We start from the raw sequence: 23,452 nt of genomic DNA on the forward strand, positions 1-23,452 counted from the left end.
ACCTCATATTCATTTACATAGGGAGGGGGTCCAGGATCTGGGGGACCCCCTTGTTACAGAGGGTGTCTAGATTCCGATAAGCCCCCTGCCAGCAGACCCCCACAACCACCGCCTAGGGTTGTCGGGAAGAGGCCCTTGTCCTCATCAACATGGGGACAAGGTGCTTTGGGGTGGGGGGTGTAGAGCCCCCCCTGCTCCAAAGCACCCACCCCCCATGTTGAGGGCATGTAGCCTGGTATGGTCCAGGAGGGGGTGGGGCCACACACTTGTCCCCTCCCCTTTCCCTGACCAGCCGGGCTGCATGCTCGAATAAGGGTCTGGTATGGATTTGGGAGGGACCCACACCATTTTTTCAGCCTGGGGCTCCAATCAAAATCCATACCAGACCCAAAGGGCCTGGTTTGGAACCTGGGGGACCCCACTGCGTTTTTTTTCCATTTTGGCATGGAGATCCCCCCTGATCCAACCTGGATGCGACTTCCATTCAAATCAATGGGATTCCAAAGGGAACAATTGATTTTTACATAAAAAAAATTAAAAAACCATATAACATGGCTTAACGTTGAATACGCAACGTTAAGCAACCTTAAGCAACGTTAAGAAGCCTTTAGTAGTGTCGTACATTTTTACGGCTCTGACGCTAGTCCTCAGAATGCACTGCCCTGGGTTTTTTTTTGCAGCTTGAAAAAAAATGCCTATGCCACTACAGATGCAAACGTCTGTGTGTGTGCATGAGGCCATAGAATAACACGGAGGGGCGTTTTTAAGCTGCAAAAAAACCCATCTGCAATGAGCCAATTGCGGGCATAGTTATATATCAGAGACTCTGGCGTTAAGCAGGCATTCTCTGCAAATGAATTTTCAAGGGTCAAGTGATTTAAATGACAGTCACTGATTTTCCACCAAAGAATGTTTGCTGAAAATCGCAGTCTCTTCTTTACAAATAGACACCTTCGTGACACACTTACTAGAATCATTTGTATTGTGATACTGGTCTATTATAACTGGTTAAAGTATATCTAAAACCAAAACGTTTTTTGTTTTTGTATGAGGTAGAGAAGGATTAAAACCACTTTTTTGCCATCTGTGCCCCATAAAGGATAGATTCCTTACTTCCTTTCCTGTAGATCCAAACGGAAGCAAGAGAATATCTTCCAAGTGTGGGGAAAATCCCCTATTAATCAACTGCCACTGAAATATGTGTCCCCATTGGAAGATTTCCCCTCTATTCCTGTACTGGTGGCAATTCAAAACATTTGTGATTAGGACAGAGCTCTGTCTAACAGGGACACAGGCAGTAATAACAATGTGACTGTGATTCTATCTTTTCACCACTCTATCCAACTCTATTTTAAAAAAAAAGTTTTGCCTTTGGTTATACTTTAAGCAAGCTAAATGTATTCCTAAGACAAGTCAAGCATCCTCCTCTTCCATTATATTTCCAATGTCCTTTTTCTTCTTTATTGTTTATACAGGTCTGAGATTACATTGGTGACCGGCACTAGTATGACTGCAGTCTGTATAATGGCAATGGACTATAAAAACATAAGCCTTATTAGAGAAAGTTGAAACACTAAATTCTTTTGTTAAAAAATAAGAAAAGGATTTGAGGTTTTTGTTGTTCACACGGCAAAGGAACTAACTCAATTCAGAAATTTGGGCGTGTTTGTGTTCCCTAATGTCCCATGAATAAAAAAGCAAACAAATGCTTCCACGAGCAGATGAGCTCTTGTCAAAATTTTTGAACTAAGAAAAGAAAGCTGTTCTGGGACATAGGAAATAATCAGTCAACATTTGTAATCTATGTTAGAAAAGATAAAAAAAAAAAAAAAAAGAAAAGGTGGGGCCTACTGTTCACTTACCAGAAACGGATCAGTCACCTCATAGTCCTGCATCCTGATGCAGTCCATACTAATCTCGATCTTATTCGTAGGACCTTTCTCCATTGCATCACTGGCAAAATTCAAATCAATGGGCTGAACAGAATGCATTGGTCTAGGGGTATAATGAAAGACAAACAGGATACCTTTAATCAACTGTTATCTTGCAAATAATTAGGCATTTACAGCATTAACAATAAGCACTGCAAGAATATAGGTGATTCCATCAATGGTAACTGCCTTACCCATATGACTGTTAACTAGCTTTTTCATGACTTGGGTCAAGGTGTGTTGTTTAGACTTTCAGCAGACCTCCTTTCATCTCAACAGGAGAAAAGCATTAACCTTCTAACAGTCTCTGGCAGTATATACCAGTAATATACCAACAGGTTCTAACAGTCATGCATGCAGTTTCTGACACTCATGCTATTTATGCCAGTCTCTTGTAATGTGCAAGTAACCTGACAGTCTCCTGTGATATGCAAGAAGTCACTGATGCTCTCTGGCATCAGGTGCAGCCCTTGGCAGTCTCTTCTAAAAGGGCAACATAAAACTGGTCTCTAAGGGTAGATTGAGATCTCCTAAATCTCCCTTTTCTCTAAAGCCCGATCAGTGTTTGGATCATACTTAACAGGCTACTGACAGACAGTAAGGAAGCGATGCAAAGCCTCCTCACCACCTGTTTTAAACACATTTTTGCCAACAAACGTGCAGCAACCGTGTGCATTGCACACATTGTCTGGGCATTTCCCCATTTGCATGTTTAGTGTTTGGCGGGCTTGTGGAAGCATCACTGTGATGGGAGTCACTTTGGGTGGTGGGGGGGGGGGGGGGGGGTTTGGCCCGTGGAACCCAGCTTACCTTAAGGAGGTCAGGAAACTACTTTTTCAGCTCCCCAGGCCCATCTTATGTGTAAGTCACCCTGTGTCTATTAGGGGCACAGGGTAACATAGAAGCCCAGTCTGGTCTTCCCTAACCAGACTCAAAGGTGGTAAGTGGGGTCCCCCAAGGCTCAGTCCTGGGACCAACCTCGTTCAATTTATTCATAAACAGCATTGAGGACGGGATCAGTAGTTCTATATCAGTTTTTGCAGATGACACAAAATTGGGCAGGGCAATAACTGCACGGCATGAAGCAGATATCCTACAGAATGACCTGGACAAAATAACAGAGTGGGCAACGACATGGCAAATGAGGTTTAATGTGGAGAAGTGTAAGGTTTTGCACTTGGGGACTAAAAACATAAAAGCACAATACACTTTAGGGGGGGGAACCTTTGGGGGAATCAAAAATGGAGAAAGATCTGGGAGTCTTGTTAGACGATAGACTAGGCAATAGCATGCAATGTCAAGTGGCAGCTGCCAAAGCCGGCAGAATATTAGCATGCATAAAGAAAGGGATGTACTCCAGAGATAAAACTATAATCCTACCACTGGTCCGACCACATCTGGAGTATTCTGTCCAGTTCTGGTCGCCAGTCCTCAGGAGGGATGTGTTGGAGCTGGAGAGAGTCCAGAGAAGGGCAACTAAACTAATTAGGGATTGGAGGACCTTAATTATGAGGAGCGTCTGCAATCGCTTGATTTATTCTCCCTGGAGAAGAGACGCCTGAGAGGGGACATGATAGCAATTTATAAATATCTCAATGGTGATCTCAGCATAGAAAAAAGCTATTCAGTCAAAAGGATTGCATGAGGACTCAAGGGCATACAATGCGATTAGAGGAGAAGCGTTTTAACCTCAGTCAACGTGGGGGGTTCTTTACTGTTAGGGCTAAAAGATTGTGGAATTCTCTACCACAAGAGGTGGTTTCTGCGGGAAGTATGGGGGCTTTCAAAAGACTCTTAGACGTAAATCTCAAGGATCAGAACATTCAGGGGTATGAGAGATGATTACGGCCACGCACACCTACACAGGTTGAACTGGATGGACTATTGTCTTTATTCAACCTCACCTACTATGTAAAGTACAACCACACCGGACTTGGCATTTCATTTTACCCCTGTTATCCTGGGTCTTATATGTGGGGTTTGTGTTGAAAATTGGAGAGACTTCTTCACTTGAGACAGTAATATTTATCAACAATATTGTGACAGTACCAGTCCCATTTGGCATCTGTCCCAACTCCTTTTTCTTCACTAGGATACCGACTCCTAAACCAGCCAAGTTGTCTATGTTTAGAACACTGACATTGGACATAATATTGTTGGCACTGGCCATACAACATTTCATTGCCCAGATATAAAGTGTGACCGTCGTACCATGTTCCTAAGGTACCGGGCAGCCACACTTCTTCCAGCCGGACCTATGGGGTTAATGCCGGTCACTATTGCTACCCCACCCTCTTTACCGTGTGTATTATGCATGTTCCAAGCTTGAAGACCAGAGGTAGAGTAAGAAAGGGAAAAGGTTCCTCAAGTGTCCTTCCCACTGACAAAGCTGGCTGCGTGCCAAGTTTTTGTTTTTAAAATTTGTTGAAATGTTTGAATGTACCTGTGCCTCATGTTATTGGATGTACAGTTTACCCCGCCCTGTGTCTCTATGCCAACAAGGAGGGGGATTGTCCCCAGAGATATATATACTTGTGTCTGTTCTTCAATAAAAGTCTTATGCTTCTTACTAGGGATGATCGAACGGTTCGGGTCGATCATCGGGTCGACCATCGGTTCGACCCGAACATTGGGTGTTCGAAAATTTGGCCGAATTCCAAACTTTTTGCCGTAAAAGTTCGGAAATTCGGCCACCAGAACCGCCCAAAATGCAATGGGACAGAAACTGGGCTTTAAAAGCCCATGATTGGGCTTTTAAAACATGAGAAACATCAGTAAAATGTGATTGGAGTGACTACGGGGTCCAGAGGCCAATCAGGAGGGAATACTCCCCCATACGCCCCCCCAGTATATAACATAGCCCTGCCAAAACTCTAGCACTGTAATACAGAGGCTGTGGAAGAGAGTGGAAGCATTTGTGTTCCTCCTGCTGCTTGTAAAGCTCCAGTGTCATTTTGCAATTATTAGTGAGGACCGTAGTGTAGTTTAGGGTGAACTGACTCTGCCATGTCAGAGTGACCGTAGTGCAGTTTAGGGTGAACTGACTCTGCCATGTCAGGGTGACCGTAGTGCAGTTTAGGGTGAACTCACTCTGCCATGTCAGGGTGACCGAACTCTGCCATGTCAGGGTGACCGTAGTGCAGTTTAGGGTGAACTGACTCTGCCATATCAGGGTGACCGTAGTGTAATTTAGGGTGAACTGACTCTGCCATGTCAGGGTGACCGTAGTGTAGTTTAGGGTGAACTGACTCTGCCATGTCAGGGTGACCGAACTCTGCCATGTCAGGGTGACCCCACTATGCAGATTCTGGGTTAGGGGTATACATATATACATATATATCAAAAACGACAATGTCGCCATTTCCGCCTGCCGAATCACGGTAACATCGCGCAAACATCGCATGACGCCCAAAAAAGGTACAAGAGTTTCTTTGGGGCGTCATGCGTTGTTTGCGTGATGTTACCTCGATTCGGCAGGCGGAAATCGCTGCAACATCGCACAGCGTTTGGGGTGCTATTGCAAATCACGGGCAACGCACATGCGTCCCGCGATTTGCAATGATTTCTGGATCACGGGCAGAATCGCAGTGATTCTGCCCATGATCGCTACGCTCACATGTGAATGTAGCCTAAAGTTCACCGGTCACCAGAGACTGCCATCAGTACCGCCGTGCACCGTCACCTGTCACCCATCAGTGACCATCGCCCGTCACCTGTCACCCCATCAATCACCGTCACCTGTCACCCCATCAGTCATCGTCACCTGTCACCCCATCAGTCATCGTCACCTGTCACCCTATCAATCATTGTCACTTGACACCCCATCAGTGATCGTCACTTGTCACCCCATCAATCATCGTCACATGTCACCCCGTCAGTGATTGTCATCTGTCACCCCATCAATCATCGTCACTTGTCACCTCATCAATCATCGTCACCTGTCACCTCATCAATCATCATCACCTGTCACCCCATCAGTCATCGTCACCTGTCACCCCATCAGTCATCGTCACCTGTCACCCCATCAGTCATCGTCACCTGTCACCCCATCAGTCATCGTCACCTGTTTGCCATATGCATGCAATCACTTACTGACCGCCTATATGCGTCGGCCAGTAAAAGCTAAATACTGGGGTTATGGCAGCAGATAGCCCCCATAACCCTGGTATTTTTTGAAACGGCGGGCGGTCGGCTTTCAGATAAGGGTGGTCCCAGTGGCGGATTCACCGCGGAATTACCCTTACGGTGCAGGGGAAGAGGTGCCCCCCCCTCCTGCCGCGTCCCAGACGTTTTCCCAGCTTACCGGACCCGCCGGCAGCGGGGAAAACTATCCGGTCCCGGATCCTCAGAGACAGGAAGTCGAGTGAGGGCAAGATGGCCCTCACTCAACTCTATGGTCTTGGAGGACCGGAGCTACGTCAAAAGACGTTGCCTAGCAACCGGTTTAAAGGGCCGCTTTTTTTTTTTGCTTTTTTTTTTTTCCTCTTTCAACAATTTTTATTTTTTTTTTGCTTTTTTAGTGTAGTTGTGAGGTGTGAGGTCTTTTTGACCCCAGATCTCACAATAAAGAGGACCTGTCATGCCTATTTCTATTACAAGGGATGTTTACATTCCTTGTAATAGGAATAAAAATGATCAAAACATTTTTTTTTTTAAACTGTGTAAAAATAAAAAAATAATAAATAAAATAAATAGGAAAAAAAAAAAAAATTAAAGCGCCCTGTCCCCGTTAGCTCGCGCGCAGAAGCAAACGCATACGCAAGTCCCGCCCACATATGTAAACGGTGTTCAAACCATACATGTGAGGTATCGCCGCGATCGTTAGAGCGAGAGCAATAATTTGAGCCCAAGACCTCCTCTGTAACTCTAAGCTAGTAACCTGCAGAAATTTTTAAAATGTTGCCTATGGGGATTTTTAAGTACCAATGTTTGGCGCCATTCTGTGAGCATGCGCAATTTTGAAGCATGACATGTTGGGTATCTAATTACTCGGCGTAACATTATCTTTCACATTATGGAAAAAAATTGTGCTAAATTTACTGTTTTCTTATGTTTTAGTTCAAAAAAGTGAATTTTTTTAAAAAAAAAACGCATTTGGAAGACTGCTGCGCAAATATGGTGTGATAAAAAATATTGCAACGATCTCCATTTTATTCTCTAGGGTCTCTGCTAAAAAAAAATATATAATGTTTGGGGGTTCCAAGTAGTTTTCTAGCAAAAAAAATGATTTTAGCTTGTAAACACCAAGTGTCAAAAATAGGCCCAGTCTTAAAGTGGATAAATGATCAACCTTGTGTAAAGCGCTACTTGGATGTTAGGCCTATGTATGTGGCCAGGCTGTGAAAAAGTGTTACACATGTGGTATCGCCATACTCAGGAGGAATAGCAGAATGTATTTTGGGGTGCAATTTTTGCTATGTACATGCTATGTGTTAGAAATATTGCATAAATGGACAGCTTTGTGTAAAAAAAAATGTGTTTTCATTTTCTTTCCACATTTTCCAAAAACTTGTGGAAAAAAATGACATATTCAAAAGACTCATTATGCCTCAAAAATTATACGTTGGGCTGTTTGCTTTCTAAAATGGGGTCATTTTATGGGGGTTTCCATTGTCCTGGTGCTCCAGGGCCTTCAAAAGTGCGATAGGTTGTCAGGAAATTATATGTGTAATTTGTGCTCCTAGAATGCCGGACGGGGCTACTTGAATGTTAGGCCTCTGTATGTGGCCAGGCTGTGAAAAAGTCTCACACATGTGGTATCGCCATACTCAGTAGGAGTAGTAGAATGTGTTTTGGGGTGTAGTTGCAAGTATACATGTGCTGTGTGAGAGAAATAACCTGTTAATACGGCAATTTGTAAAAAAAAATAAAAAAAAAAATAAAAATCTTCATTTTGCAAAGCATTGTGGGAAAAAATTACAACTTCAAAAAACTCACCATGCCCCTTATTAAATACCTTGGAATGTCTACTTTCCAAAAAGGGGTCATTTGGGGGGTATTTGTACTTTCCTGACTTTTTAGTGTCTCAAGAAATGAGATAGGCCTTCAGTACATCAGGTGTGATCAAGTGTGATAAATTTTCAATGATTCGCACCATAGCTTGTGGACTCTATAACTTTCACAAAGACCAAATAATATACACTTACTTGGGTTATTTTTACCAAAGATAAGTAGCAGTATAAATTTTGGCCAAAATTTGTGAAGAAAAATTACTAATTTGCAAAATTTTATGACAGAAACCAAGAAAAATGCGTTTTTTCACAATTTCAGTCTTTTTTTATTTATAGCACAAAAAATAAAAAACCCAGTATTGATCAAATACCATCAAAAGAAAGCTCTATTTGTGTGAAAAAAAGGACACAATTTTTGTATGGGTACAGTGTTGCATGACTGAGTAATTCTCAGTCAAAATGTGAGAGCGCTGAAAGCTGAAAATCGGTCTGGGCAGGAAGGGGGTGAAAGTGCACTGTAGGCAAGTGGTTAAAGTAAAAAAAATAAAAACACAACATCACCCTAAAGCCTCATGCACACTAAGCTCTTCTAAACACCTTTTTCCTGACAGGACAAAGGCAGCGTTTATGCGCATATAGTGGAATTTAGACTTTTTCGGGCGTGTCAAGCATTTGGGCATTCTTTCATTTCACTGGCCAGAATATTAATCTATTCTGGCCATTGAAATTAATTAATGTTCAAGTGCTAAATGTGCCTAGTGTTTAGATACATTTAGATGCACTTACACGTGTTTGGCAGCATCGGACATTTTTTTTCTGCCCAAATACACCTCTCCTAAACACAATTTTGGTGCATTCAGAATTCTGCCCCTAAAAACCTGTAAATGCCTATGTGTGAATGGACACATAGGGGAAGATTTAGTGAAACGGGTGCACACAGTATCTGGTGCAGTTGTGCATAGTTACTAATCAGTTTCTAAGTTTTATTATCAAAGCCTAATTGAGCAAGGGTACTAAGCACAGCTGCACTCGATTCACCAGTTTTAGTAAGCCTCCCCCATAGACTAATGTTTAGGGGCAGAAAAAAAATGTCAAACACCTGTAAAACAGGCGTTTGACAGCTGCAGTGTGCGTGGGGCCTTTCAGGACCCTATCAAGACCCTAAACATGTATGGTTGATAGCTGGTCAACTGATTTTCTCTGCATTTATGTGTTGCTTAACAAAACTTACCCTAAAAACTCCCAAAGACGGTCAAAGACCCCAGGGTTTCTGTTTTCTGTGCTTTGTGTAGGCTGAGACATTGAGGTTCGATAATATCTCTCCTTACAAGAGAAATGAGATGATGTGTCCACAATCCTTAAAAAACAAAGCATAAAAAAATTTGATATAAATTATGCCTCTGCTGTGTTACATACTGTTTATAAAACTAAAAAAAAAAAAAAAAAAACATAAAATATCTGGTGCCAAAACCATTTCTTGTTTTTCATGACTGAATAGATCTTGTAATGGTTTTGGGCAATGTCTCTTGAGGTATGTGAACTCCTGGGATATGTAAGAGGACAACTCAGGGGTTGCATCCAATATGGTCTACAATCTCTGCCTTCTCATCAGTGAACCCATAATTGGTGCTTTGGATACCCTCAGTAGTTCACAAAAGCTGTCCCTAGAGCCCATATTTCTAAAATCTCTGGTCATAAAGGGCGTTCACACCTGGAAGTATGGTTTTACATGGCAACATAAAGAATTCCCACTACCCCCACAGCCCTCTTCCACCTTACTAGGTTTTAGAGAGGAATAAGAGTTCCTGCATAGGAGCACCATTCTGGGGTTTACAATCTGAGGGAGTGGGGTGCATTTACATTTTTTTTTGTATAGGCTGCTAGAGTGTGTAGTGATGTGAAATATAGTAAGGCATTTATTAATATGCCTATTTGTGAATGGTTAAAATGGTCAATACATCAGGATTTGTATTTGCTGGCACTCCTTCACCTTCCCAGCTTCCTTCTCAACATACTTTATAAATAAATATAGCAGGTAACTAATAATTAATTTGACTTACCTGAGCCAAAACATGATGTTGCACCCTCCTAGGTAGGTGCTAGAGAGAGAGTATAGTTTCAGATTTTTTTTTGCTTTCCAGAAAGATTGCCAGGTAAATCTATATCCTTCTCTGCCTACCAGAGAGCAGGATCTGCTAGTGAGGTCTGCTCATGGTGTTTAGGTGCAGTTCAGTTTGTCTGAAGTGTTTCACACTGGTCCAATAGGGAGGCATATTGGACAGTGGGAGTAAACCTGACAAATTAGTGCACAGGCATTTAGTACAACCCTGGTGATTGGCAGAGGAAAAATGCATCGGTGCATGCTGGGATACTGTATAAATGCCAAGGGCACATGTGCTCGGGGTCTTTCAGCTGGAGAGCGGGGTCCCAGAGGGAGGGGTGTCTGAAGTTGCCATGCAGCCTCAGGTGGTCGACCTAAGGGCCTGAGAGTTAGAGAGCAACTGAACCCGGAGGTCCTGCAGAGCTGACTGGAAGGGAGACACTGGAAAGAATCTAATTCTGCATACAGTGAGTACAGATCTGTGTCAGGGGGCTGAGCTAGAAGAGTCAGTGCACGGGTGTCAGTCAAGGGCTAGAGAGTGTCCTGAAGATAATGTAGAGCGTCAAGTCGGCTGCTGGACAGAGCAAGAAGACTTAACCCCTCAGTCCATTCACACCAGCTCAAATAACCCAGTCTAGGAAATGTCTTTTAAAGATTTATTCCTTGAAGAAACTTTAACAGGAGAGCGATTAAGGCATGGGATATTCCAAAATGATTAGCACATAGCTATTAGAGGGCACTAATCTCCTTAAGTACATGAAGGAAGTTTTGGGACTTTGAGTGAGAGACATGACCAGGATAGCAGGAAAAAAGATGTCTCATTTATTGATACATACATGCATACAGATAATAAACATGACATATAATTATATATGTATTGGACATCAACAAGTAAACGATAAAAAGGGGGGAATAGTACATCCCAGTTCCAGTTTCCATAAGATCAACATAGCAATTGTACATACAGAAGTATATTCATAAACATCAATGGACTGCAATGGTCAACAGTATTGAAGTAATGGATAGTAATCAAAACATCATAATAACTCGACGCGTTTCGTGGTCTTAGTATGCCACTTCATCAGGAGTAGATGTATGATCTGTGTGTGTAAAAAAGTATATGTAAAAAATGGCAAATGAGGACGAATAAAAACTGGAAGAAAAGGGGGAAAGGAGAGGAGATGTAGACCTCTAATTCCCAAACTTACGTTGCTTTGCAGGTGTTTGCTGGCTAAGGGAGTAGGACATGACTCGGATGGTCTCCCACGGGAGCTGAGGGTCCACAGGGCGGGCAGAAAGGGGTCAGACATGCCACACGCATGAAGAGTGTGGGCTGGAGTATATGGTGTAGAGACATTGCTTGTGGCAGCAGAACAGGAAATATCTGTCAAATAGTAAAGATTATATACACATATATATATATGTATCGAATATGCCATAAGTACATAAGTATTTTTATGGTAAAAATATCATAGTGCTGCTGCCGCCAAAGAAAGAGTATAGAAGGTGCCAGAGGGGGGTGGGAATCATCCATGGTGAAGTGAAAGAATGGTATTAAGTGCATGATGTAAGAAATAGCTTGCCCATAGTATCAAAGATCGACCATGTGATAAAGTAGCGATTGTATATAAGAACCCCTGAGGAGGGTGTGATACTGTGCAGAAACAAAGAAAAATGTGGAGAAAGGAAGAACCGATAGCCAAGGGTGACAAGTGAAGTAGAAAACCAGAGAAGTAGAGGCCAAAAGAAACATACCGAATTTGAAGCCCAGACTATGGACATGTGTGTCCCATGCCCGCCGATCATAGCTCCGCACTGTGGGCCCAGCGTCACGTCAGTGCATAGAGGTAGCCACCGCCGAAGCGGCAGACCGAACAGGCAGACCGTCTCCACGGTTGCCTGAAATACACTGTGGAAGGAGAGCGGAATGTCGGCGTCGTGGCGTAATGCGGTGAGGTCACACGCCGGCGCCGAGCGTGGCGCCGATGCACGGGGAGCCGTCCACCCGATCCCCCGTGCCCGAAAGCAAAGGGAGAAAGGGAGAACGCCCGCCGCGCATCGCAGCTCCCGGCAGAGAACGCCCACAGCCAGCCAATCCACAAAGTCAGCACCCAAATGGGCACACATTGCAAAACAATGCAAGGAAAAATGGTAGCAAAGATGATGTATGTTAATCTGGATGTAGCATGGTAGTAAAGTGTATACAGTCCCCAGTGTATCTGGGAAACACTGTACAGCATGGCATTGGACAAGGAGAATGTGGGCCAATGCAATGCAAAAATCAAAAAAGATAAACCTGCTATACTGAGGTCATGTCTCTCCATCCCTATTAAATTGTAGAGGAGGGGGAAGTTTGGGACTTTGAGTGAGGAGCACAATGGGACAATTTGTGCGCCTCCATCCCGGTTCAAAGAACATGAAGGAAGTTTTGGGACTTTGAGTGAGAGACATGACCAGGATAGCAGGAAAAAAGATGTCTCATTTATTGATACATACATGCATACAGATAATAAACATGACATATAATTATATATGTATTGGACATCAACAAGTAAACGATAAAAAGGGGGGAATAGTACATCCCAGTTCCAGTTTCCATAAGATCAACATAGCAATTGTACATACAGAAGTATATTCATAAACATCAATGGACTGCAATGGTCAACAGTATTGAAGTAATGGATAGTAATCAAAACATCATAATAACTCGACGCGTTTCGTGGTCTTAGTATGCCACTTCATCAGGAGTAGATGTATGATCTGTGTGTGTAAAAAAGTATATGTAAAAAATGGCAAATGAGGACGAATAAAAACTGGAAGAAAAGGGGGAAAGGAGAGGAGATGTAGACCTCTAATTCCCAAACTTACATTGCTTTGCAGGTGTTTGCTGGCTAAGGGAGTAGGACATGGCTCAGATGGTCTCCCACGGGAGCTGAGGGTCCACAGGGCGGGCAGAAAGGGGTCAGACACGCCACACACATGAAGAGTGTGGGCTGGAGTATATGGTGTAGAGACATTGCTTGTGGCAGCAGAACAGGAAATATCTGTCAAATAGTAAAGATTATATACACATATATATATATGTATCGAATATGCCATAAGTACATAAGTATTTTTATGGTAAAAATATCATAGTGCTGCTGCCGCCAAAGAAAGAGTATAGAAGGTGCCAGAGGGGGGTGGGAATCATCCATGGTGAAGTGAAAGAATGGTATTAAGTGCATGATGTAAGAAATAGCTTGCCCATAGTATCAAAGATCGACCATGTGATAAAGTAGCGATTGTATATAAGAACCCCTGAGGAGGGTGTGATACTGTGCAGAAACAAAGAAAAATGTGGAGAAAGGAAGAACCGATAGCCAAGGGTGACAAGTGAAGTAGAAAACCAGAGAAGTAGAGGCCAAAAGAAACATACCGAATTTGAAGCCCAGACTATGGACATGTGTGTCCCATGCCCACCGATCATAGCTCCGCACTGTGGGCCCAGCGTCACGCCAGTGCATAGAGGTAGCCACCGCCGAAGCGGCAGACCGAACAGGCAGACCGTCTCCACGGTTGCCTGAAATACACTGTGGATGGAGAGCGGAACGTCGGCGTCGTGGCGTCATGCGGTGACGTCACACGCCGGCGCCGAGCGTGGCGCCGATGCACGGGGAGCCGTCCACCCGATCCCCCGTGCCCGAAAGCAAAGGGAGAACGCCCGCCGCGCATCGCAGCTCCCCCTCCTCTACAATTTAATAGGGATGGAGAGACATGACCTCAGTATAGCAGGTTTATCTTTTTTGATTTTTGCATTGCATTGGCCCACATTCTCCTTGTCCAATGCCATGCTGTACAGTGTTTCCCAGATACACTGGGGACTGTATACACTTTACTACCATGCTACATCCAGATTAACATACATCATCTTTGCTACCATTTTTCCTTGCATTGTTTTGCAATGTGTGCCCATTTGGGTGCTGACTTTGTGGATTGGCTGGCTGTGGGCATTCTCTGCCGGGAGCTGCGATGCGCGGCGGGCGTTCTCCCTTTCTCCCTTTGCTTTCGGGCACGGGGGATCGGGTGGGCGGCTCCCCGTGCATCGGCGCCACGCTCGGCGCCGGCGCGTGACGTCACTGCATGATGCCACGACGCCGACGTTCCGCTCTCCTTCCACAGTGTATTTCAGGCAACCGTGGAGACGGTCTGCCTGTTCGGTCTGCCGCTTCGGCGGTGGCTACCTCTATGCACTAGCGTGACGCTGGGCCCACAGTGCGGAGCTATGATCGGCGGGCATGGGACACACATGTCCATAGTCTGGGCTTCAAATTCGGTATGTTTCTTTTGGCCTCTACTTCTCTGGTTTTCTACTTCACTTGTCACCCTTGGCTATCGGTTCTTCCTTTCTCCACATTTTTCTTCGTTTCTGCACAGTATCACACCCTCCTCAGGGGTTCTTATATACAATCGCTACTTTATCACATGGTCGATCTTTGATACTATGGGCAAGCTATTTCTTACATCATGCACTTAATACCATTCTTTCACTTCACCATGGATGATTCCCACCCCCCTCTGGCACCTTCTATACTCTTTCTTTGGCGGCAGCAGCACTATGATATTTTTACCATAAAAATACTTATGTACTTATGGCATATTCGATACATATATATATATGTGTATATAATCTTTACTATTTGACAGATATTTCCTGTTCTGCTGCCACAAGCAATGTCTCTACACCATATACTCCAGCCCACACTCTTCATGCGTGTGGCGTGTCTGACCCCTTTCTGCCCGCCCTGTGGACCCTCAGCTCCCGTGGGAGACCATCCGAGTCATGTCCTACTCCCTTAGCCAGCAAACACCTGCAAAGCAACGTAAGTTTGGGAATTAGAGGTCTACATCTCCTCTCCTTTCCCCCTTTTCTTCCAGTTTTTATTCGTCCTCATTTGCCATTTTTTACATATACTTTTTTACACACACAGATCATACATCTACTCCTGATGAAGTGGCATACCAAGACCACGAAACGCGTCGAGTTATTATGATGTTTTGATTACTATCCATTACTTCAATACTGTTTACCATTGCAGTCCATTGATGTTTATGAATATACTTCTGTATGTACAATTGCTATGTTGATCTTATGGAAACTGGAACTGGGATGTACTATTCCCCCCTTTTTATCGTTTACTTGTTGATGTCCAATACATATATAATTATATGTCATGTTTATTATCTGTATGCATGTATGTATCAATAAATGAGACATCTTTTTTCCTGCTATCCGGGTCATGTCTCTCACTCAAAGTCCCAAAACTTCCTTCATGTTCTTTGAACCGGGATGGAGGCGCACAATTTGTCCCATTGTGCTCCTCACTCAAAGTCCCAAACTTCCCCCTCCTCTACAATTTAATAGGGATGGAGAGACATGACCTCAGTATAGCAGGTTTATATTTTTTGATTTTTGCATTGCATTGGCCCACATTCTCCTTGTCCAATGCCATGCTGTACAGTGTTTCCCAGATACACTGGGGACTGTATACACTTTACTACCATGCTACATCCAGATTAACATACATCATCTTTGCTACCATTTTTCCTTGCATTGTTTTGCAATGTGTGCCCATTTGGGTGCTGACTTTGTGGATTGGCTGGCTGTGGGCGTTCTCTGCCGGGAGCTGCGATGCGCGGCGGGCGTTCTCCCTTTCTCCCTTTGCTTTCGGGCACGGGGGATCGGGTGGGCGGCTCCCCGTGCATCGGCGACACGCTCGGCGCCGGCGTGTGACGTCACCGCATGACGCCACGATGCCGACGTTCCGCTCTCCATCCACAGTGTATTTTAGGCAACCGTGGAGACGGTCTGCCTGTTCGGTCTGCCGATTCGGCGGTGGCTACCTCTATGCACTGGCGTGACGCTGGGCCCACAGTGCGGAGCTATGATCGGCGGGCATGGGACACACATGTCCATAGTCTGGGCTTCAAATTCGGTATGTTTCTTTTGGCCTCTACTTCTCTGGTTTTCTACTTCACTTGTCACCCTTGGCTATCGGTTCTTCCTTTCTCCACATTTTTCTTTGTTTCTGCACAGTATCACACCCTCCTCAGGGGTTCTTATATACAATCGCTACTTTATCACATGGTCGATCTTTGATACTATGGGCAAGCTATTTCTTACATCATGCACTTAATACCATTCTTTCACTTCACCATGGATGATTCCCACCCCCCTCTGGCACCTTCTATACTCTTTCTTTGGCGGCAGCAGCACTATGATATTTTTACCATAAAAATACTTATGTACTTATGGCATATTCGATACATATATATATATGTGTATATAATCTTTACTATTTGACAGATATTTCCTGTTCTGCTGCCACAAGCAATGTCTCTACACCATATACTCCAGCCCACACTCTTCATGTGTGTGGCGTGTCTGACCCCTTTCTGCCCGCCCTGTGGACCCTCAGCTCCCGTGGGAGACCATCCGAGCCATGTCCTACTCCCTTAGCCAGCAAACACCTGCAAAGCAATGTAAGTTTGGGAATTAGAGGTCTACATCTCCTCTCCTTTCCCCCTTTTCTTCCAGTTTTTATTCGTCCTCATTTGCCATTTTTTACATATACTTTTTTACACACACAGATCATACATCTACTCCTGATGAAGTGGCATACTAAGACCACGAAACGCGTCGAGTTATTATGATGTTTTGATTACTATCCATTACTTCAATACTGTTGACCATTGCAGTCCATTGATGTTTATGAATATACTTCTGTATGTACAATTGCTATGTTGATCTTATGGAAACTGGAACTGGGATGTACTATTCCCCCCTTTTTATCGTTTACTTGTTGATGTCCAATACATATATAATTATATGTCATGTTTATTATCTGTATGCATGTATGTATCAATAAATGAGACATCTTTTTTCCTGCTATCCTGGTCATGTCTCTCACTCAAAGTCCCAAAACTTCCTTCATGTTCTTTGAACCGGGATGGAGGCGCACAAATTGTCCCATTGTGCTCCTCACTCAAAGTCCCAAACTTCCCCCTCCTCTACAATTTAATAGGGATGGAGAGACATGACCTCAGTATAGCAGGTTTATCTTTTTTGATTTTTGCATTGCATTGGCCCACATTCTCCTTGTCCAATGCCATGCTGTACAGTGTTTCCCAGATACACTGGGGACTGTATACACTTTACTACCATGCTACATCCAGATTAACATACATCATCTTTGCTACCATTTTTCCTTGCATTGTTTTGCAATGTGTGCCCATTTGGGTGCTGACTTTGTGGATTGGCTGGCTGTGGGCGTTCTCTGCCGGGAGCTGCGATGCGCGGCGGGCGTTCTCCCTTTCTCCCTTTGCTTTCGGGCACGGGGGATCGGGTGGACGGCTCCCCGTGCATCGGCGCCACGCTCGGCGCCGGCGTGTGACCTCACCGCATTACGCCACGACGCCGACGTTCCGCTCTCCTTCCACAGTGTATTTCAGGCAACCGTGGAGACGGTCTGCCTGTTCGGTCTGCCGCTTCGGCGGTGGCTACCTCTATGCACTGGCGTGACGCTGGGCCCACAGTGCGGAGCTATGATCGGCGGGCATGGGACACACATGTCCATAGTCTGGGCTTCAAATTCGGTATGTTTCTTTTGGCCTCTACTTCTCTGGTTTTCTACTTCACTTGTCACCCTTGGCTATCGGTTCTTCCTTTCTCCACATTTTTCTTTGTTGCTGCACAGTATCACACCCTCCTCAGGGGTTCTTATATACAATCGCTACTTTATCACATGGTCGATCTTTGATACTATGGGCAAGCTATTTCTTACATCATGCACTTAATACCATTCTTTCACTTCACCATGGATGATTCCCACCCCCCTCTGGCACCTTCTATACTCTTTCTTTGGCGGCAGCAGCACTATGATATTTTTACCATAAAAATACTTATGTACTTATGGCATATTCGATACATATATATATATGTGTATATAATCTTTACTATTTGACAGATATTTCCTGTTCTGCTGCCACAAGCAATGTCTCTACACCATATACTCCAGCCCACACTCTTCATGCGTGTGGCATGTCTGACCCCTTTCTGCCCGCCCTGTGGACCCTCAGCTCCCGTGGGAGACCATCCGAGTCATGTCCTACTCCCTTAGCCAGCAAACACCTGCAAAGCAACGTAAGTTTGGGAATTAGAGGTCTACATCTCCTCTCCTTTCCCCCTTTTCTTCCAGTTTTTATTCGTCCTCATTTGCCATTTTTTACATATACTTTTTTACACACACAGATCATACATCTACTCCTGATGAAGTGGCATACTAAAAATGCATAGGTGTGAACCAGGCCTAAGACCTTATAGCTTGGGGCCATGAGGCAAGTTTCTGAGAAATCTAAGGTCTCTCAGCCGAAGACAAGTTTCTTAGGCATCTGGTTACCCTGCACCTATGCACAACTACTGGTAGTCAATGGAATTTCCAGAACACTGCACCGGGAACAATTTACTGACAAGTCCCCGTGACAGCTGCCACCTTTTAGCTTCCTCCAGACAATGAGTGAGACAATCCTTCTCCAGACCAGATCCTTTGTGATGACATCCTGCAATCATTTTCTAAGCAGAAAAATCCAGACCCTCAGCCCTGTCACCACTAAGGCTACCATAACAGCTACCCAGCAGCAGCCCCTCAGGCTTTGGAACAATCCTGGGGAGGACACAGAGCTTTTGACTTTTTTTAATACTTTTTCACCCACCTTCCAGACACTCCTCTCTAGGAATTGGCTGGGGCATGATAAATATTCAGGCTGGTTCTTTAAATCTCCTGCCCTAGGCTCTGAAAGCTTCTTCCAGAGGCAGGTAGAAGCAATCAAACTCCCAACCTGTGAAACCCTGAACAGAACTGGAAAATTATCACTGCTCCCTTGATTACAGAAGGAGCCAAAATCTAAATTTACCTAGCATCCTACACTAGGAGGGTGCTACTGAAGAAATTTGTTCACCAGTGTGCACATGACGTACAACTGGCCATTTGCATCAATGTTTGCATGCATTACAACCTGTTTTATTATCCCTTTTGATAAATTTACATGATCTGTAAGTGTTGACAAAAGTATAATGATTTTGCACATACATTTTAAGCACTCATTTTTGCTTGTGTTGATTTTCCAAGGCACACAAGACACCAAGCACAAAAATCTCATTAATGAAGAATAATGACTTGCATTGTATTAGAAAATAAAATAATTTAGAAATCAATCAATGTTTAAATTCCAAAGTTTTTTGGCATTATGGAGTGCTGCTATATTTTTTACTGGATATTTTATTGATGCTTGCCAACTATTCATGACGTGTTAGCTAATAGGTTAAAATTATTATCTTAGAGAAGAGTATTTCCAATACAAAATGTGTTATTATATCTAAGATAGCTTACATAAAGAACTTCAACAGCATAGTGTTAGTAGACAGTATTTTATCAGGTGTACACTATCCAGAACGGAGTAAGGTAGAAGGAAACCTAAAATTGATAAATGAAATGTATGTTCCTCAATTAGTGATCAAATAGAGAAAAACGCTTTAAATTAGAAATTTAGGTGAAATAGGGGCAGTGACCCAGTTAATAGAAAAGGTTAAAGAAGAAAAGGGTGTCTTAGTTATGCATTACAAGGTCATTTGAAACATATATGAGGAACAGACCCTGTCAGTTACAAGGAATTAGTATTGAAAAGATAAGGATAATAAAAATAGATGCAAAAAAAAATGCATGCATGACATAGAACAGACTGGCTTACATTGTCTTCATCAATGATGATATTTCAATAAAAAAATTAATTAAAAAAATTTAAAACATATTTAGTCTCTGTTGTCAGTATTTTGTTTCCCCGTAGCATTCAGTCATTTTTGTTACATTTTGAGAATCAAAGTTCTAGCGTTTTTTTTTTTTTTTTGGATATATTGTATGTAAATATGAGGCTTATAATATAAAATAGTGCTCTGATAATAAGACTAGAGACAAGTGTTCTATTCTGCACTTTTCTCTAACTTTACTTTCTGTGAGATTAAAGACAAGATGTTCATATAATCAAGTCTTAATAAAATGCATGCTCCCTTATCACTCAAAATATTTTTTTTTTAAGATATTCCTACAGATCTGGAATTTTGACAATTATTATTACACTAAAATGAATTCTTTCCTAGGGTGATTTAAAATCTTTACTGTGTTAGAGAACCTTAGTTACATGACCCTTTGCTTTGGCCTGCAAAAGCCTTTGGGCTATGCACTAGGTGCTATGACCTGATGCCTGAACCCTGAGCCTACTAATCACAAAAAAGGAAAGCCAGAGGCTTTTCAACAAAAGAAACTCCCATTAGAATCTTTCAGCACTTCTGGAGCCAACAGTTAAAACTAGCTTGTTATTTGAAATGAGTGCCATTTTCTTCTTATTTAGAAGAGAAATACTGCATCTTAGTGAAAATAACAGATATATTTTCTGAAATCCTACCTCTGCGTGATGGCTATTATATCAAGGGTCAGTTTACCGATCTCCTACCTGGAGAATGCTGGGGTGAGGGTCATATTTTGGGTCCACAACTTGGTGAGCTAAGTGTGTGGTATATGATATACACATTGATGCCAAATTGTCATTGACAGTCTCCTGCAACATGAAATATAGTCTTTTGACGGTCTCTGACAACATACAAGTAGTCTGACAGTCTCTTGTAACATGTACAGCCTCTGACAATCTCTTTTAACATGTGCAGATTCTGACAGCCTCTTGAACTCTTGAAATCATCAGTTTCTTGGAACAAGGGAGCACTTTTGAGTAGCCTTTTGGGAAATAACTGCAGTAATAATAGATTGCAGGTACACAATCCAGCAACAACTGGTTAACTACCATGACAAATGGTAACACGCCTACAGTTAACCCACATGGAAGAGGATCTATAAAGTGAACCAATCATCAACATATAGCAAACATACTGTATAGTAACATCGTATAGTGAACCTCAATCAATCCATTACTTACATTTGTGCCTCATTTCATTTAATGGGCCCTCACAAATCACTGCCAGTTTCAAAATGACATAATATAACATTAGCTTTCACCAAGTTTTGGGCATTGGCCCTTTTAACATGCTTTCTAGACAATTCATACATGCTTTACTGAAATGTCTGTTGTTTACATGGCTCAATTGCTAAAGCTGAAATTCGTATATACAAATGATTGGATCAAAGCTGTTACTCACCCCTTCCATGGTGTTTTTGGACAGCACTGAATGAATTTTAAAACATTTAAAAATTAAGGACCCTCCTAAGGAGAGACACTAGTACCAGATATCCTAAATAACCCGAAAAATCATTTCAGTAACCATCTTTAATTTAGATTTTTGGGAGGTACTTTCCATGGCTTCATCGCTAACCACTGACACTTGCAATTCCACTGTTCTGTCAGAGGCACTCTTATTGAACAATGAACTGACAGGCGGTGGAGCTTAACTATGACGTCAGGGAAAGTCAGGTTTCAGTAATACAGTGAAACCAAATGAGATGGGGGCACAGTAAAAAGGTAATAGCAGGGTCCATTTGATGTTGTCTTGATAAAAGCTCAAAATTGAGTACATATTTTCTTTTTAACCACTTTAGCCCCGGAGGATTTTGCTGCTTAATGACCAGGCCCTATTTTGCGATTCGGCACTGCATTACTTTAACGGACAATTGTGCAGTCGTGCAACGCTGTACCCAAATAAAATTTACATCCTTTTTTTCCCCCCAACAATAGAGCTTTCTTTTGGTGGTATTTGATCACCTGTGCAATTTTTATTTTTTGCACTATAAGCAAAAAATGAGCGAAAATTTTGAAAAAAAAAAAAAAAAACAATATTTTTCACATTCTGCTATATAACATTCCCCAAATTTTTTTTTAAAAAATCGCAATAAGCATATTTTGATTGGTTTGTGCAAAAGTTATTGCGTCTACTAACTACGGGAAAGATTTATGTCATTTTTATTGTTTTTTTTTTTTTACTAGTAATGGCGGCAATCTGTGATTTTTTGCTTGACTGCGACATTGCGGCAGACAGATCTGACCCCTAACTGACATTTTTGACACTTTTGGGGGGACCAGTGACATTACTACAGTAATCAGTGCTAAAAATATGCACTGTGACTGTAATAAGGCAATTGGAAGGGAAGGGGTTAATTTTATTAGTGATCAAGGGGTTAAATGTAAGCCTAGGGGAGTGATTCTAACTGTAGAGGGGTGTGACTTGTGAGATCATCACAGAGACATGCGATCCTATATAGCAGGATCACATAGCCTCTGTGATCACTTCAGGGAGAAGGACAGACGGTTGTGTTTACATCAGCTGTCCGTCCTTCTCTGTCAGCGGGGGGGGAGGAGATTGCAAGTGGCCGGCAGCCATCGGAGCCACCTGTCACACGCACTGGCTCCCCAGCTGACGAGCGGGGGCGGTAGTGCGCCCCCTAGAGTCTTCTGAGAGAGCGATGTAATACTACGTCAGTTTGCCCAGGAGCGGCCGCCTGCCGCAGTAAATCTGCGGTGGGCGGTCGTCACGCGGTTAAAGACTGTAACCTCTTGACACCACAAGGTTCTCACAGATGCAGAGTGAGGGTGTCAGGGAATCCCTGAGACATTTGGCCCATAGATATGCGCATGGTATTTCCTGAAGAATGGCTAACAGGAGTGCGCATGCGCGCGAGAATTTGCGATCCCGAACGCACATGCGTATGGGCGCAGGCACAATCCCTCTTGGCGGAAGACGGGCTATTTAAAAGGGAGCTCATTTCCCTTTCTTTTGCAGACTGACTTTCTGCTGCGCCCTGTGTCCTGATTGATCCTGCATGTTTTCCATGTTGCTGACCAGGCATGTTCTTGACCTGACCTTGGATTCTGCTTCTGCCTTGTTGTTTACCTTTGACCCGGCTCCGTTCCTGGCTTTGGCTCTGCACATGACTTGGTACCTCACTGTCCACCTGTTGATGACCCGGCTATTCCTGAGACTCTGATTCTGCCTCAGATCCTGGCTCCCGGTATTACTTCAGTGCTTGCCTGGCTGTCTGCTCCACCAGCTCTGTACACCAATGTATGTTCCAGCCTCCAGAGTCCTGACAAGCTGCCTATCCAGAACCATCAGCATAAGAAGAGTGCCCCTTTAGTCTGGACCAGTCCTCCGAACATTACTGCTGTTCCTGCTCCCCTGGTTCCACAGTCTCCTTGGAGTCGCATTGCCTTCTGCAGCTTCTGCAATCGACACCCACAGGCTCTCATGTCCCTCCTGACCCTCGGCACCCTCTGTCTCATCCTCAGTGGGGCCAGGGCGGGAGATGTAAGAGAGGCGAACCTCGTCAATTCAGTCTTCTATCAGGTACATGACAGAGGGGCTCCAAAGTATCGTGTCGAGTGGGGAAAACTGTTTTGTTTTGTTTTCTCCAGGTTTTGTAGTTCCCTGATCAGGG

The 23,452-nt window shown here is 43.5% G+C and overlaps 1 protein-coding gene across 1 annotated transcript in view; it reads right to left on the reverse strand.

The window, feature by feature from the left end:
• Window positions 1-23,452, reverse strand: part of TP63 (tumor protein p63) — a 235,587-nt gene that overhangs the window by 146,782 nt on the left and 65,353 nt on the right. Inside the window, exons 2-3 of the mRNA XM_082252082.1 lie at window positions 9,114-9,239; window positions 1,863-1,995 (exon numbers count right to left, since the gene is read on the reverse strand). Coding sequence (XP_082108208.1) covers window positions 1,863-1,995; window positions 9,114-9,239 — 259 coding nt within the window. The remainder of the gene's footprint in view (window positions 1-1,862; window positions 1,996-9,113; window positions 9,240-23,452) is intronic.

Source organism: Pelophylax lessonae (genome assembly GCF_965119305.1).
Source record: "Pelophylax lessonae genome assembly, chromosome: 3".
NCBI classification, from domain to species: domain Eukaryota; kingdom Metazoa; phylum Chordata; class Amphibia; order Anura; family Ranidae; genus Pelophylax; species Pelophylax lessonae.